This window comes from Dendropsophus ebraccatus, chromosome 4 (assembly GCF_027789765.1).
Source record: "Dendropsophus ebraccatus isolate aDenEbr1 chromosome 4, aDenEbr1.pat, whole genome shotgun sequence".
NCBI classification, from domain to species: Eukaryota; Metazoa; Chordata; class Amphibia; order Anura; family Hylidae; genus Dendropsophus; species Dendropsophus ebraccatus.
Genome location: NC_091457.1, coordinates 91,932,751 through 91,949,563, shown reverse-complemented (window position 1 = coordinate 91,949,563; position 16,813 = coordinate 91,932,751). Strand labels below are relative to the sequence as shown.

The following is a 16,813-nucleotide window of genomic DNA, read 5'->3' as shown; positions in this document are numbered from 1 at the left end:
TGACAAGCATGGAAAATGAGAAGAAACTGGAAAGGGGCATAATACTTTTTAACAACACTGTTCTTTGATGCTGTTAGAAATGTTCACTGTTTTCTTCTTTTTGCAGTTACAATACTGTGGACTACTTTTCCGACATGCTGGGTGGCCCCTATGTATCCATGACAAAATTGTTCTTCAGCTGGCTTCCATTGACTGGAGACTTCTCCAGCCTGGTGACTTCTACCTCCAAGTGGTGCCTTATTTGAAAAAGACTCCTAGGATTGTGTTAAAATGTCTTGCAGAGGATCACCATAACATTGAGGAGGTGGTGCTCCCAGAGGTGTCGTACACCTCCATCTTCACCTTGGAATGGTTAGAATTCATAAACTCTGAGCGAATTGGGATCTCGCTAGAGAAGTGTCTTTTGACCTGTGATGACCAGCTTCATAGGGTGCCCTGGGATATGATAGTTCATCCTGAGTTTGTGGAGGAAAATCAGTCACCTGAGGAGTTGGCAGATATTTCAGAGAGCTTTCTTAACGAACGTAAGGAGGGTCCAACCCACCGTCCCATTGAGGACTTTATGGTTCAAGATGGGGAAGTTGTTTCGGAACATCCATTCGACAGCCATGGCCGTACAGAGGTTAATGTTTCGGAAGGCAAATCAGATTGCACCAGTGAGATTGAAGGAGAATATGTGGAGTTGCTTGATATTACAGTGCCACGTTTTGGCCCCCAGAAGGGCTCCTTAACTCAGTCTATAGCCTTAAATTATAAAAGCCAGCACACATCACACCAAAGATCCAAAAATAACCAGACTTTAAGTATTACAAGCAGCAATAAGTGCACTGAGAGTTTCATTTACAGCCACTTGCAGCCACCTGACACAGAGACTATTATGGGAGCAAGCGTGACTCATTACGATACAGATCCTGCATTAAAACCAGAGACAATAGGTCTGGTGGACATTGAATTTGGGGCTGGGGAGTCCACAATACCTGACTGCGCACACGTCACCTTTGACTATGGGACTAAGAGTTTCCAGCAAACCTTTAGTCTCGAAAATGAGGCCTTGTTAGAGGTATGTGAGAATGCGAAACACAACGTTATCATTGAGGCTGATAACAGCAGACAAAGCTGGGAGGAGACAAGTTCAGTGCAAGATAATATTAGCACATCATTATCCTTCCAGGAGGAAAGGAGAAGCAACTCTAGACAGTTCACCGAGGATATCCCAGGGGTGATAGGTGCTTCACAGGAACCTGTTTTAGAGCATTCAAGGACACATGGTAGTCCAGCAATGAAAGACAGGGAATGTTCTAACCAAGAACTTTCCAAAATTTGTGTACCCCACCCCAACGAGGAGGCCTGTGACCAAACATTGCCTCAGTTAACAGACTGTGACAATCCTCCACCAGAAAAAAATGACATTTTGGATGTTTTAGAAAACACAGACAATGTGAAGGGTGCAGAGAATGTGCACAGTAAGGAGGGTGCAGAAAATATGCACAATGAGGAGGGTGCAGAAAATATGCACAATGAGGAGGGTGCAGAAAATATGCACAATGAGGAGGGTGCAGAAAATATGCACAATAAGGAGGGTGCAGAAAATATGCACAGTGAGGAGGGTGCAGAATATATGCACAGTGAGGAAGGTGCAGAAAATATGCACAATGAGGAAGGTGCAGAAAATATGCACAATGAGGAGGGTGCAGAAAATATGCACAGTGAGGTGGGTACAGAAAAAGTGCATAGTGAGGAGGGTGCAGAAAATGTGCATAGTGGGGAGGGTGCAGAAAGCATGCTAAATGCAGCAGGGGCACAAAATATTTGCAATGAGGGTGCAGAAAATGTGCATAGTGAGGAGGGTGCAGAAAGCATGCTCAATGCAGCGGGGGCAGAAAATATGCACAATGAGGAGGGTGCAGAAAACGTGCATAGTGAGGAGAGTGCAGAAAACACGCACAATGTGGAAGATTCGGAAAATGCAGACAATGTAAGTGGAGAAGTGATAAGACCACATAAGTTGCCTGGATCTGTCAAAGGAGAGTGGTCTGGGGAGTTTAATGACCAAAACATACAAGTACTGTCTAATGCTTGTGAAGAGCTGCTTCAGTCAGTGGACATTGTAACAATTAATGGTGATGCAGATGACCTGCCTGTACAGACAGTGGAACAGGCCAAGCTAGAATTGCCTTATTGTCATGTAGGACCTGAAGGTCCACCAAGTCGTCCACAACATACCAAGCGTGCACAATCACCGTTAACACAACTACCTCTAGAGACCCTGCATGAGGATACAGAGGAGGAACAAGGTGCTGTGACTGAAGAGCCTGCAGATAGGGATATCCAGAAAATAACCAGGAGAGGTAAGATTATTCCAATATAGATCCATTGAATGTTCTATAACCTTTCAGCCTTGTGAATCCATAATATGGTTATGTGTAAAGAGTGTTCCTCCTCGGTGTTGTCAAAAGCAAGTATAATTTAGCCAACTGACACTGGCCGTATGAGCCGACACTAAAATGCAATTGTGCAAATAGTTGCTATATGTTTAGATCTTTGCACAATACAGTGGTCCCTCAAGTTACAATATTAATTGGTTCCAGGACTCCATCTTTGTATGTTGAAACTATTGTATCTTAAGACCAAAACTCTATGGAAAATTAGTAATTGGTTCTGAAGCCCTTATAATGTCTTCTCAAAATTAGAAAAATTAATCAGATGTCAGTGCAAGTTACTGCGCCCTCCTCCCTGTCAGCACCCCGGGCGGCCGCCCGGTGCGCACGGTGGCAGAGACTGCCCTGCCATATAGAGGTGTACAGGTTCTGCATATCCTAGAAGTTATTATAGTGCAGTTACATCAAGTGACTTACAGGGGGCATCTTCTGTGCATGAATTGCAAGTGATGTTGCCATCATGAAAATTTCTGTCATCTTATCTCTGCAGACAAACATTTTAGGCTCCTTGCTACAGCACTATCCCTATGCGTATTGCTCCACACGGTAACACTTTATGCGCACAGTGGTAGAAACGGCCCTGCCATATAGAGGTGCACAGGTTCTGCATATCCTATAAGTGATTATAGTGCAGTTACGCAGGCTCCCTCTATGCCCTCATATAGTAAAAAGGCCACCACCTATACAGTCATATAGTAAAGATTAGACACCCCCCCCCACCTACATCTTCATATAGCCTGTTTCCCTGAAAATGAGACATCCTCTGAAAATAAGGGAGAGCGGAAGATTTACAGGATAGCTAAAAATAAGGCATCCCCCGAACATAAGAACATTTACCGCTGTCCAACAACCCCCCATAGGCATCCCGCTCTATAACTGGGGGAAAAAAAAAAAAGAAGCTATACTTACCTGCTGCACGGCTGAAGTACTGTAGTCTTCTGGCATTGCTTCTGTCTCTGCTCTGCGAGCGCACAAGTAATAATAATAATAATAAATTTATTTGTATAGCGCCAACAGATTCCGCAGCGCTTTTTTTTCTATGCATACAGTACAGAGGTACATAATACGCAGTTAAATTGGAATAAATAAGTACATAGTTAATAAAAATAACAAAAAATACAAAATACAGAGTATAGACGAGACCTGCTCGTTGGAGCTTACAGACTAATTTTCATAGACACCAGGCATAAGTGCTTTATTTGTCCATGGTCCAGCCATTGTACATAATTAGAATTACAGGATGAGCCAGTAACAACGCCAATGTCTGATGCAGGTAAACATATAAAGTGCAGGAACAGTCAGAGAAATAGAGCAAGGGAAACAGAAGGGGGAAACAGTTTAGGGAACGTTATAAGCGAGCCTGAAGAGATGAGTCTTCAGGGCACGCTTGAAACTGTGGGTATTGGGTATGAGTCTGATGTGTTTGGGTAGAGCATTCCAGAAAATTGGTGCAGCACGAGAGAAGTCTTGGAGGCGGGAATGAGAGGTTCTGATTATGGAAGATGTTAAGGTTAGATCATTTGCAGAGCACGGGAAGGATGGTAGGTGGAGATGAGGGAGGAGATGTATGGAGGGGCAGAGTTGTGGAGAGCTTTATGGGTGAGGGTCAGGGGCGCCGCAATCATGAGGCGACCTGAATCGTCTGCCTCAGGCGGCGCCACTAGCTGTCACCATGGGGGCGGCATTCAGTGGCAGATTATAATATGAGCGGTTCGGCGGCCGCCCACATTATAATCCGCCACTGACTGTACCATGTACTGGAGCCCCCCCGCCCCCGGGCAGTATCTGTAATGAGATGCTGTGAGCGGGGGAGACTGTATTCATAAGCGCCGCGCTGTACTAAATCAGCCGCGCCGTGCTGATACTACAGTGCGGCGCTTATGAATACAGTCCCCCCCGCTCCCAGCATCTCATTACAGATACTGCCCGGGGGCGGGGGGACTCCAGTACATGCATTCCACGTCCGTGATCCGTCAGGATCACGGAACGTGGGAATGCAGCCTTTAGTCCCCCGGGTGATGCGCGGCTGCCGGAGGTGTCCCATCCTGTCCCCGGCAGCGCGCGCATCAGAGAGCTCCCCGTGCGCCGGAAGTCACAGCCGCAGGCGCACGGGGAGCTCTCTGATGCGCGCGCTGCCGGGGACAGGATGGGACACCTCCGGCAGCCGCGCATCACCCGGGACAAGACCAGAGAGGCTCGACGGGGGAACGGAGGGCAGGTGAGTTGTGTGCTGTTTTTTGTTTTATCTGCTGTGCAGGGGGGGGGGAGAGGGGGACCATCTATAAGGGAGGGGGGAAAGAGGGGGACGATCTATAAGGGAGGGGGGAAAGAGGGGGACCATCTATAAGGGAGGGGGGAAAGAGGGGGACGATCTATAAGGGCGGGGGGAAAGAGGGGGACGATCTATAAGGGGAAACCATCTATAAGGGAGGGGGAGAGGGAAGAGGGGGACCATCTATAGGGGGGAGAAGGGGACCATCTATAAGGGAGGGGGGAAAGAGGGGGACCATCTATAAGGGGGGGGGACGATCTATAAGGGAGGGGGAGAGGGAAGAGGGGGACTATCTATAGGGGGGGGAAGGGGACCATCTATAAGGGAGGGGGGAAAGAGGGGGACCATCTATAAGGGAGGGGGACCATCTATAAGGGAGGGGGACGATCTATAAGGGGGGGGACCATCTATAAGGGAGAGGGAAGAGGGGGACCATCTATAGGGGGGGAAGGGGGCCATCTATAAGGGAGGGGGGAAAGAGGGGGACCATCTATAAGGGAGGGGGACGATCTATAAGGGGGGGGGGACCATCTATAAGGGAGGGGGAGAGGGAAGAGGGGGACCATCTATAGGGGGGGGGAAGGGGACCATCTATAAGGGAGGGGGGAAAGAGGGGGACCATCTATAAGGGAGGGGGGAAAGAGGGGGACCATCTATAAGGGGGGGCCATCTATAAGGGAGGGGGGAAAGAGGGGGACCATCTATAAGGGGGGGACCATCTATAAGGGAGGGGGACCGTCTATAAGGGGGGGGAAGAGGGGGACCATGTATAAGGGGGGGAGGGTGACCATCTATAAGGGAGGGGGAGAGGGAAGAGGGGGACCATCTATAAGGGAGGGGGGAGAGGGGGACCATCTATAAGGGGGGGAAGAGGGGGACCATCTATAAGGGGGGAAGAGGGGGACCATCTCCTAAAAGATCAGCACCCTCCTCTCCTGACATCCTCTGTGCTGCTGGGACTTCTCCTATAGGATTAGCACCCTCCTCTCCTGACATCCTCTGTGCTGCTGGGACCTCTCCTATAGGATTAGCACCCTCATCTCCTGACATCCTCTGTGCTGCTGGGACCTCTCCTATAGGATTAGCCCCCTCCTCTCCTGACATCCTCTGTGCTGCTGGGACCTCTCCTATAAAGTCAGCCCCCTCCTCTCCTGACATCCTCTGTGCAGCAAGGGACCAAACATTATGTTTATTGGGGACAGCAGTGGGGGGGGCAGTAGTGGATTATAATGTGGGCGGATTGACGGGGGGGGGGGGCGTCATTCTATAGTTCGCCTCGGGCAGCAGAGAGGCTAGAATCACCCCTGGTGAGGGTGAGGAGCTTGAAGTAGATTCTGGATTTGATGGGTAACCAGTGCAGTGACTGGCACAGAGGAGAGATATCGGTATAGCGGCTGGAGAGGAAGATGAGTCTGGCTGCTGCATTCAGGATAGACTGGAGAGGGGAGAGCTTAGACAGAGGAAGACCGATTAGCACAAGTGGCATCACTCATGGAATGCAGCTCTAAGGGATGCATTGGCAGGGTAAAGAGCCAATGCTTTACTTATTTTGTCAGTCACCTTGCCACATTTACCTGTATGTGCTTCCCAGGAACGCATACACTTAAATGGTCAGGCACATCCCAGGAGCAGGAGACCTGCACTTGCTGGGTGCTGTCTGGTTGCCCACTAGTACCAATAGACACGTGCTAAGGCTGTCTGCAAAAGCAATAGCTGAATAGCTCTTTAGTGGGCCCCCAGAGTGGCCATTCCCCCTGCCCTCCACCTATTTATGCTACTGGATGCCATACATTGTAGGCCAGCCTTTAGGGTATGTGCACACTGAGGAATGGGCGAGGAATTTAAAGTGGAATCCGCTCTTAATTTCCGCTTGAAAATCCTCCTGTAAAATATGAACAGAGCAATGTCCCATTGTGTTCAATAGGGTTTCCGCCCTGTTGTTCACAAAGCATAATTTTTTAGCAGAATTTTTTTTGCCACGGATCCACTTTCTACCCAAAGAATTGTGCTAGAGGAATCCTATAGAAGTCAATGGGGCTTGAGTTCTGCTCAAATTTTCCTACTATTCTGCCAGAGCTGAATAGACAAGGAATTTCAAGCAGAAAACCCTTTTTTCTATATATACATACCCAGAGTTTTATAGCTAATAACCTGCTGAAAATCTGCAGTAAACCTATCCTATAAAAAAAAAAAAAACACTCTTGGGCTATGTTCACACACCGTAAACAACCGGCCGTTCCGTGACCCTGGCCGGGTCACGGAACGTCCGGTCTCTGCCCGGATCATAGCGGCTGGTACTTAAGTACCGGCCGGATGATATGTCCGGCAGCAGAGCTCTGATGTGGGCGCATCAGCGCGCGCCCGCATCAGAGCTTCCCCCTGCACACTATGGAGCGAGCGGCCGGAGCCGCTCGCTTCATAGTATGAACTGACAGGGTTCCTACGGCCGCAATTCTCCTTATTTACTTGCAGCGGGATTTCCTCCTGCTGCGAGTATGGCTTCCCATACGAACTAAAAGCCAGGGATCCGCAGCGTATTTCGCTGTAAATTTGCAGCGAGAAATCTGCTGCAGATCCGCCCTGTGTGTTTGTACTCTAAGGCTGGGTTCACACTACGTATATTTCAGTCAGTATTGTGGTCCTCATATTGCAACCAAAACCAGGAGTGGATTAAAAACACAGAAAGGATCTGTTCACACAATGTTTAAATTGAGTGGATGGCCGCCATTTAATGGCAAATATTTGCTGTTATTTTAGAACAACGGCTGTTATATTGAAATAATGGCAGTTATTTACTGTTATATGGCGGCCATCCACTCAATTTCAACATTGTGTGGACAGAGCCTTTCTGTGTTTTTAATCCACTCCTGGTTTTGGTTGCAATATGAGGACCACAATACTGACTGAAATATACGTAGTGTGAACCCAGCCTAAGAGTGATTTGTAAGCTGTGTTTCTTCAACCGCTTTGGGACTACAATTCTCAACCAACATTTTTTTGTAGTTTTGCAACAGTTTAAGGGTCATTAGTTGGGGACATCTATGTCTCAGAAATGGTCATGTGTGAGAAGGTAGAGTTATGATAGTAGACCTTCATGTGCCTATATTAGTTGTAAGAGCTTTTTTTTTCTGCTTGGTGTTCTGTCCTCCTTCAAAAGCATTGATGTTAGCAAGACGTTACCAAGCTGCCAGGCATCAGTCCAACATTATATATTATACTGTGGTTGGATTGATTTGCTCATGTATAAAGACAGAGAGTATGGGCAGACTACAAAGGGTTGTCATTTCTGCTGGAAATTCCCCAGTAACTTTATTGCTGGAGCGTCTGCGCCTGCTGCTCTCTGTACTGTCCCCGGGATGAGGATGGAAAATGAGCTGGCAACATATAGCAGACTGGGAGGGATTCTGTTTTTATCGTGCACTATAGACTGCTTCAACTGTTTTTGATCCTGCCTGCCCGATATCAGCGGGAGAAGTCATTTGATCCTGAGATGCGTCAGCGCACACAGGATTAACCATTTCCCTCCTGAATCCAGCCTAAAATATCCCAAGTGTACATAACTGACCCCTGTCCTTCCTGTAGGTGACATTTCCTGTATGTGTCGGGGATGTGAGTAGGTCTCGGGCGTCTATACCATTCCATTAGATGGGGGCTGCTTATTGTGTACACACAGAGTTAGTCACCCATCGGTGAAAAGGTCACAGTAACTGTATTGCCAAGCAGCAGGTTTAATGTGTCACCCAGTGGGTGAGGCCGTGCCCGGATTCTGGAGTTTTACATAGTGTGTCACAACTGTTTGCAGATTTTTGGTTTCTTGCACAGACTGTAAGGGCCCTATTCCACGGGACGATTATTGTTAAATCATTCGAATCTTAGCGCTAATCGTTCATTTGAATAGCAGTTCACAATTAACGAACAAACGAGAAATCGTTAATCGTTTAATAAGACATGGACCTATTTTTATCGTTGCTCGTTCGCAAATCGTTCGCATTGAATAAGATGTCGTTCAGTCGTTTGCAGTAGTGACGACCGCGAAAACGATCATAACTAACTATTATTGTTCCATGTAAATGGGTGAACGATTTTTAGGTCGTTTGGATTGTTTATCGTTAACGATTATGTGAACGATAATCATCCCGTGGAATAGGGCCCTAAGATGTAATGCAAAACTTAAAGGAGAAGTCCGGCAAATTTGTTTTATTAAAGTATTGTATTGTCCCCCAAAAGTTACACAAATCCCCAATATACACTTATTATGGGAAGTGCACATTAAGTGCTTTATGTGCATTTCCCGTAATAAGTGTATATTGGGGATTTGTACTTTTGGGGAGCAATACAATACTTTAATAAAAATTTTCCCTACTTCTTTAATGAAAGACTTAACCCTAAAATTATTATTTATAATACTTTATACTTCACATATAACATACTTTATACTTCACCTTTTCCAGATCTCTGCTTGTTGTCAGTGAATATTTACATCCAGAGGTTTAATGTATCCAAACCATATCAAGCTGAGGTAGTGTTATGTGACTACATGTTGTTATGCGGCATTTAGCAGGGTTTTGATTGTGGTTTATGTTTCTTATATACATGTAACATGATCTTTACCATGTTTTAACTGTAAATATCTTGCAACCAGAAATATATTAAAAGCTCAGTTCACACGGAGTAAAATCGGCTGAACGCTCCGCAGCGGAATCCCACCTGCCTCAGGGTCATACAGTCTGTCTATGGGAGGATATGTCAATTCTTAGAGCGTAGAGGAACGAAGAGCCCTCCCATAGACAGACTGTATAACACTGAGGCAGGTGGGATTCCGTAGCGGAGAGTTTTGTTGAGGAATTCTGCCAGTGTAAACTTGCCAAGGCTACAAGGCTGTACGTTGTCAGTGGAAAATGATTTTAACCTCTGGATGTAAACAAACAAAATATCTGCAGAACTGTCTCCTAGGCTTCCCCTCACCTGGCTCACAGGCGTCTCCCTATTTGTTTCTCCTACACTGTTTCAGGGGAAAACATAGGGGGGTCGGTGGACTTGTGTCAGGCAGCAGGCGGGGGGCGGTGCAGAGCGGGGGTCCACTGAGGTCCAGGGAACACTGGGGGCAGCGGCAGAAGGTGGCAAGGGCCTGCCAGGACAGACGCAGCAGGTGACTGGTGAGTCCGGGGAGAGGGGTACGGGTGGTGGTGGTAGGGTGCGCAGACCATCCGGAACCCTGGACGCTTTCCTGATGTGCATCAGGAAAGCGTCCGTGGCTCCGGCGCTCCCATAGAGTTCTATGGGGGCGTCCGTGCCGGATTTCCAGACAAAAATAGGACAGGATCTAAAAAATCCGGTCCTATTTTCCAGAAAGGACACCCTTCCGGAAAAATCCGGAAGGGTGTCCGTGACTAATGTATGCCTATGGGTCCGGAAATCCGTCCGGATTTCCTAATAAGAAATCCGGGCAGATTTTCCGGATGTGTGAAGGGGGCCTGAGAAGAGAGGTTTTATCTCCAGGTTATCGTTATAGTAAATTTTTGTTTTCGTTTTGTATTTTTTTTTTTTTTTTTTACTATTGAGGTTGAAACAGTTTGTGAGTATTCATTGTTTTATGAGCTCAGATACTTGAGCGGCTAACCTTCCTTGAGCTAAATTTTCTTAATAGTTTTATAGAAGGTTATTCATAGCTGCTGTAACTTTTGGCTTTGTTTCTCACCATTTTTGTTATATCTGCTTGCTGTTAGTGAATGGGAACACTGTTGTTCAGATTTAGGGTGGGTTCAGACTGAGGAATTCTCGCGGAAAATGTCAGCGGAATTCAGTCAGCTGTCCGCCCGCACGGGCACGCGCTTTTCCGCCGGCTCCATAGACACCATTCTATGGGCCGGTGTATTCCGCGATCCGCTGAAAGAAGTGACATGACACTTCTTTCAGCGTATAGCGGAATACGCCGGCCCATAGAATGGTGTCTATGGGTCCGGTGAAAAGGCGCCCAGATGTGCGGGCGGACAGCTGACGGAATTCCGCTGACATTTTCCGCGAGAATTCCTCAGTCTGAACCCACCCTTAGAGGCTGAAACCCCATCCGATCTAAGTTTAGATCAGCTTTTTTTTTACAATATGCCAGTGTAGATCAGGAAAGGCATGATGGAAATTGTAGTTTTGCAGCAGCGGGAGGGACGCAGATTCCCCATCCCTGTTGGGGATGATCAGCTTAGAGTTCAGGGCTTAGAGCTCATCCAGGGGTCGGTTCACATCTGTGTTAATCATTTTCATTGGTCTAGTCTCAGTTTGCCACCCATTCAGCTCTATCACTTTGTGGGCTGTTTTTTTGATTAAAGGAAATATTTGTTCATGGAGAAAAAAACAAAAAAAAAATTGGACCGCATTATGTTCTACTGCAAGAAAAGATGTGTTATGTATTCATTAATCTTAAGTTTTTAAGGTATATTTTTATAGGTAGTTCTATAATTGTATTATAGAATGGCAGCTTTAACTTAATATGTTTGTTTAGCAGTCATCTTCCAGTACACATGACAAGCTGGAATTCTTCCTTTTTACAGGAAAGTACAATGATAAGGAGAAGACAACCCCAGAAATTCACTCAGAGAGAGACCCATCACCATTATGGCTGCACGGCCTGAGTTCCCCAAGTGTCCGTAGAGGAAATGAGAGTCAGACACGACCCCAGCGGGTCAAGGATGTCAATGTGGAGGTGCTGATGAGCAGTGTGGTCTATCTACCTGGTGAGTTGTCACTATATACTCATTGTTGTGGAGCAGGTAGAAAGTCTTTTAAACTGTTAGTAATTTACCTGATCGATTTGTGTCCTGTCCAGCATAGCACAGGCACAGCTGCAGGGGCGTTTCATTGTTACATATGATGGTCTCCTCATCTCCATATAAATATGTAGGAGTGGCGCATACACATAATGGATTGTACCACATGTTGCCACCTATTGCCATGTATTTACAAAACCGGTTTTGGCTGTGCAGCTTGGACAGGAGTAAGCAAATAGTTTCAACAGGTTGGTGTATGGGAACCCTTACGCCAGTGGACAAAGAACAAGTTAGTAATCCATGTGATGGCTGCTCTATTTTCTATATAGAAAGCTTTAAGTCTTCCTATTTGTCTCTTTTCTAGGAACACGAGACAGGAGTGGACGGGCTCTGGTCATAATAAACACCCGTAATACATGCTGGTTAAACCCAAACTGCACCGCCTCTGAACTGGGGCGTCTCATATTGTACTTCTACAGCACTGTACGGTAAGAACAGGTCTACCTCTCTGGCCTACTGGTTGCCCTTCTGCCTGAGCAATCCATGGGAACATTATGCAAGAATTATTGAGTTTCTTAGTATTTTCTTACTGTTACCAATGGTTTTATTAATTTAAAGGGTTTTTTTTTTTCTCAAGAACACATCCACACAGATGTAGTATGACCGATAGCTGAGAATCTGCTGTAATTGTATTCAGTTAAGATGATCCGGTATGAGCTAAACAGGCTGACTACTGCACTGAGACATTGTAGCAAATATATCTTCAGCTGAGAGAAGTATTAGGTCTATGTAGGTTTTTAGTCTTTGGAAGTAATAAAGAAGAAGAAGAAGAATTAGATCTTCACAGCCATCTTCCATAGCGATACCCTATCCAGCAGCTCCATAGAGAATGAATGCAGTGCACTTTATTCAATCTGGGGAACAATGTCCCTGTGTTTTTAATATTGGTGTGCCTCCCACCAATAAGTTTATTATTCTGTATTCCCTGGATAGGGGATTGAGAGAGAGTAATAGCCCTTAATATGTGTGTGGGGTCCATAATGCTGATAAGCTGGTTAGATTCGTCTAAACTTCTGATAGTTCCCCTTTAAAGTGTAGTTGTCATTAAAAATCTTCACCTGATTGGCATGCAGTCGCTCCTGCTGCTGGAAGATCGGTTAACTACGGTTATGATATGTGTGCATGAGTTACGTGCACAAGCCGTATTTAATCAGAATAGTGGTCATGCACGAAACTCACCTGATGTAGTCCTATTCAAAGTTACTCGATCGTCTGGTGACAAGAGCAACTATACACCAATCAGGTGAGAATTTGTAATGACATGTACGCTTTATTCACATAATCTGCTGTCCACCTTTATGGAATGATGCAGTTTGATTGTTTTGTGACAATAATAGCATTTACACAATATCACTGACTCTCCTTTCTCCTTCCAGGCAAGATTGCAGAGCTCTGGGCCTGACGCTGTTGGTGGACGCGAGAAGGTGCTCTCCAGTACCTGCCTTATTTAAAGCTATTCATATAGTCCAGGTAGCTGAAAGTAGAGTTATCTTGTATCCATCCAGGGCTAATTTGTTTAACACTTTGGGGGGCCGTTTCAGAAGATTATGGATTTAAAATCTGCTAGCAAATACCCCAAAGGTGTATGGAAAATATTGAAGAACACCCATGCAGATTATGGGCTCCTTGGAAAGTTTTGCTGGCACATTGCACCATATTAGCACCAGTTTGATTACTTACAATGTTAATGATTGTAAAAAAAAAATAGGATCAGTTGTGGGATGGGGGGCAACGCTTTATGCCAATGGTCAATTGAATAAAGAGCATTGGATATTTGCCTTAAGAAGCATCGAAATTGATTAGGGCAATGTACTTGTCACCAGGATCTCTACATACAGTCAATGTGATCCATGCCCAGAGACCCTACCTGTCACTCATTGCACCATGCCCTCCATCTGTTGTCAGCACATATGGAGGCTGTAACAAAGCTGACCATTTCTGATCATCTCTTTACCTCATAGTGGGAATCCACTAACTTCTATGCCTGCTATTTTATGCAGAGTCTCCAGTTCCTATTCTCTGCACTGATTTGCTCTTCTCTAGGGATATAGACTGGGATAATACTCATCCTAATCTTGCTCAGATGTGGAAATTATAGAGTAGTTGTCATATGTAAAAATAATGATAGTGGTTGGATTGATGTAGCAGACCCATAGGAATAAATTTCACTGTACTTTGTTTCAGGCTGCTGTTCCTCTTTGTATCCATGAAGTATTACTTTTGACAGAGAAAGACCTTGTCTTGTCTTCCGAGAGACCACATGGAGTGCAGGTAATAAGCATCAACATTATTGTTGGATGCTGTACTCTTCGGTACAAATTGCAGGGTGGTGTATGCGTAGATGAAAGGAAACTGGTAGACTGGCTGTAGATCCTTACTTCTATATAACGATATTTGTTGAAGGGGTATAAAATATTTGTCACATAAAGGAGAAAAATCCGTAGCTCCAAATAAAGCTTCAAAAATGTATTTCTTGTCCATAAAAATATATAACAAGGTTAAAAAACATGCGTACTTGTTATGTATTTTTATGGACAAGAAATACATTTTTGAAGCTTTATTTGGAGCTGCGGATTTTCCTCCTTTGTGTGATTGACCAGTTGATGTACGGCCCAGCCTTTCTTCATTCCATGTGCTCCTATCTTACCTGGGGAAACCTGTGTACCATTTGGCTATGCACATGGTGAGCTGACCTCTCCTCTATGTATATGCATTAAATATGTGTGACTTGTGCAGCCTCACACAGATTGAGTCATGATCACTCTATGTAAAGGTTTAGCGTTTAGTCATAGTAAAAAAAAAAGTTTTTGTTACTGCAAATTTACTGGCAAGCTTCCCTAAAGTTTTTAGGTTTCCGATTCATTTACCTGATGGTTAGGCTTTCACAACCTTCATTCCCTATGTGGCTTCCTTCCCAGTATCAGCAGGTGACATTATTAATGCTGTCAGTCAGTGATTGGGAGGCTATTATGCTAACACACACATGCTGACCTGAGGGCCCAAAATCCAGAGAATAGAAAAGGAAGGGGTATAGCTGGGACACCGTACACTTCCAATGTCTATTTTCCAACCATCTGTTGAGTCATTTCTGCTTAAGGCCCTGTTCACACTGAGCAAAAACGTCTCTCTGCCACGGAATCCTGTCATGCTTAGTGTCCTGCAGTGAGTGAATGAGAAGGCGCTCTCATTCACTTACTGCAGGATACTGAGCACGCCGTTTTTGCTCAGTGTGAACTGGGCCTAATAATCTGAAACTTCCTTTAATTTGACACCGTAAAAGTCCTAAACATGCCGGATTGTTGCTTATTAGGGTATGTTCTCAATACAGAATAAAACGCATAATTTCAAGTGGAGTTCGTGCCTAAAGTTGCGCCTGTACTATTGACTGCATTTCTCAAGCTTAATCCGCCGTCCATTCAAAGAATTGACATTTCCTCGCGTGTTCCATGTCATTATATAAAAAAATGTATATTGAATGTGAAACTCCTGTGCTAGCGTATATGCATGAATTCAGCTTATTTCTGCTTAGTATGGTCACTGACAGTTACTTCACATTACTAATACATTATGACGCACCAGGTTGTTTATTTAAGGGTTTCCCCAATTGTCCTGAAATCCAATCTTACCATCGGTAATGTCTGACTTAATTGTGACAAAGCACATGGGAGTCTCCTCTGAAATGTGATGCAGACGCCTGCCGTGTCCCCAGAGGCCTCTCAGGGGTTAAGATTAGCATAGCTTTGAGCCTGACCCCTTCCTTGTGTCCACCTTCACAAAAGCAGAGTGAAGAGCCCCTGACAGGCAGCCGCTTCCACACCAGCTAATTCAGAGGCTGTGGTGAACAGATCCTGTTCTTGACTCATTAGGGTGAAATAACAGAGAACAATGTTGGGCAATGACCCCTGACCCCTAAGGAGTTAAGCTTCAGATAAGATGATTTATATAAGCCACTATTTCCTGGACCCTAACTTTAGCTTCTCACTTAAAGGCACTGTGCATCTGGAGAAAAAAGTAACTTATAAATACAGTATAATGGAAATGTTCAACATGTGGAGCTATATTTTTTTCTCCTTACCCCCTACAGGATTCTTTATAGATTTACAAGATATCGCTTAGTCCAGTATAAAATACTATGCAGCATGGTGGCTCAGTGGTTAGCAGTGTTGTCTTACAGCACTGGAATCAAATCTGACCAAGGACGACATCTGCAGGAAGTTTGTATGTTCTCCCTGTGTTTGCAGGGGCTCCTTTAGGGTCATGTGGTTTCCTCCTATACGCCAAAATATACACAAAGGTTTTCCTAAAATGGGGACATTAGACTGTGTACCCCATAGATGATATTGATTTAAAAGAGATGTCCAGATTCCCGCAGATAAAGTGTAAATGTACTACAACGTTCCAATCTTTACCGTGTTTCCTATTCCTAATTTTTATGTTTTTCGCTTGTCATCAGTGAATGGAAGCATGAGTGTTTGCTACATTCAGTTGTATTCAGTTTACATAATCCTCTGTGAGCCCCAAGGAAAAGCTGAAACTCAGACATTTTACTTGGAATTGTAACAAAATATCAGTAGAAAGATGTGTGCTGCTGATGTGCTCAGGTTGCAGAACGTTGTTGAGAGTTCTTCCATTCAGTGACAGCAAATAGTGATCTTGAAAATGGGGAGGAGTCTTAAAACAGATTGTACTGAATGTTGCAGAACTTTACATGCGCCTTGTCTTTGTTAAATCCATTTGTGGCATCACTTCTTATATATTTCAATATTGTTCTACACAGTTTGATGTTCTTACGTCTGCAAAGTCCTTGCACAAGCATATAGACGCCTCACAGCTCCCACCAACATTTAATGGAACATTCCCATACTGTCACCAGGACTGGCTGACATTCCGCGCAGTGAGTAACATGCTTAGTATTTTGGGGTCAATATACTTTGGCAGCCGCCATGAGCCTTGCATGACTTACAATGCAGCCACTGGTTTTACCTGCACACAGGGAGACCGTGGTCACTATTATGTGACAACTGATAAGCAGCTTGTGGACATTCTTGCTCAGTATTTGATTTTTTTTTTCTTTTTCATCCTGTAGAAGTTGGAGAACTTGCAAGACAGCTGCCGTGATGCCTGTGTCTTTATACATAATGCCATCCAGAATATGCATGTCAGCTCTGTGCCCGACAAGGCAGAGGTAAGGAATCCTCAAGATTTTCTTATTAGGATGGGTGATCCCCTATAGAGTGGTCCGTCATAAAGATGCATAAACTTCTCCCATTACCTGCAAATTT

General features: G+C 45.0%; 1 protein-coding gene across 2 annotated transcripts in view; it reads left to right on the top strand.

The window, feature by feature from the left end:
- Positions 1–16,813, top strand: part of LOC138788419 (pleckstrin homology domain-containing family G member 4B-like) — a 77,167-nt gene that overhangs the window by 28,260 nt on the left and 32,094 nt on the right. For both annotated transcript variants that reach the window (XM_069966267.1, XM_069966266.1), the window contains exons 3-9: positions 107–2,348; positions 11,256–11,438; positions 11,836–11,959; positions 12,908–13,001; positions 13,716–13,802; positions 16,309–16,425; positions 16,618–16,716. In XM_069966267.1, coding sequence (XP_069822368.1) covers positions 107–2,348; positions 11,256–11,438; positions 11,836–11,959; positions 12,908–13,001; positions 13,716–13,802; positions 16,309–16,425; positions 16,618–16,716 — 2,946 coding nt within the window. The remainder of the gene's footprint in view (positions 1–106; positions 2,349–11,255; positions 11,439–11,835; positions 11,960–12,907; positions 13,002–13,715; positions 13,803–16,308; positions 16,426–16,617; positions 16,717–16,813) is intronic.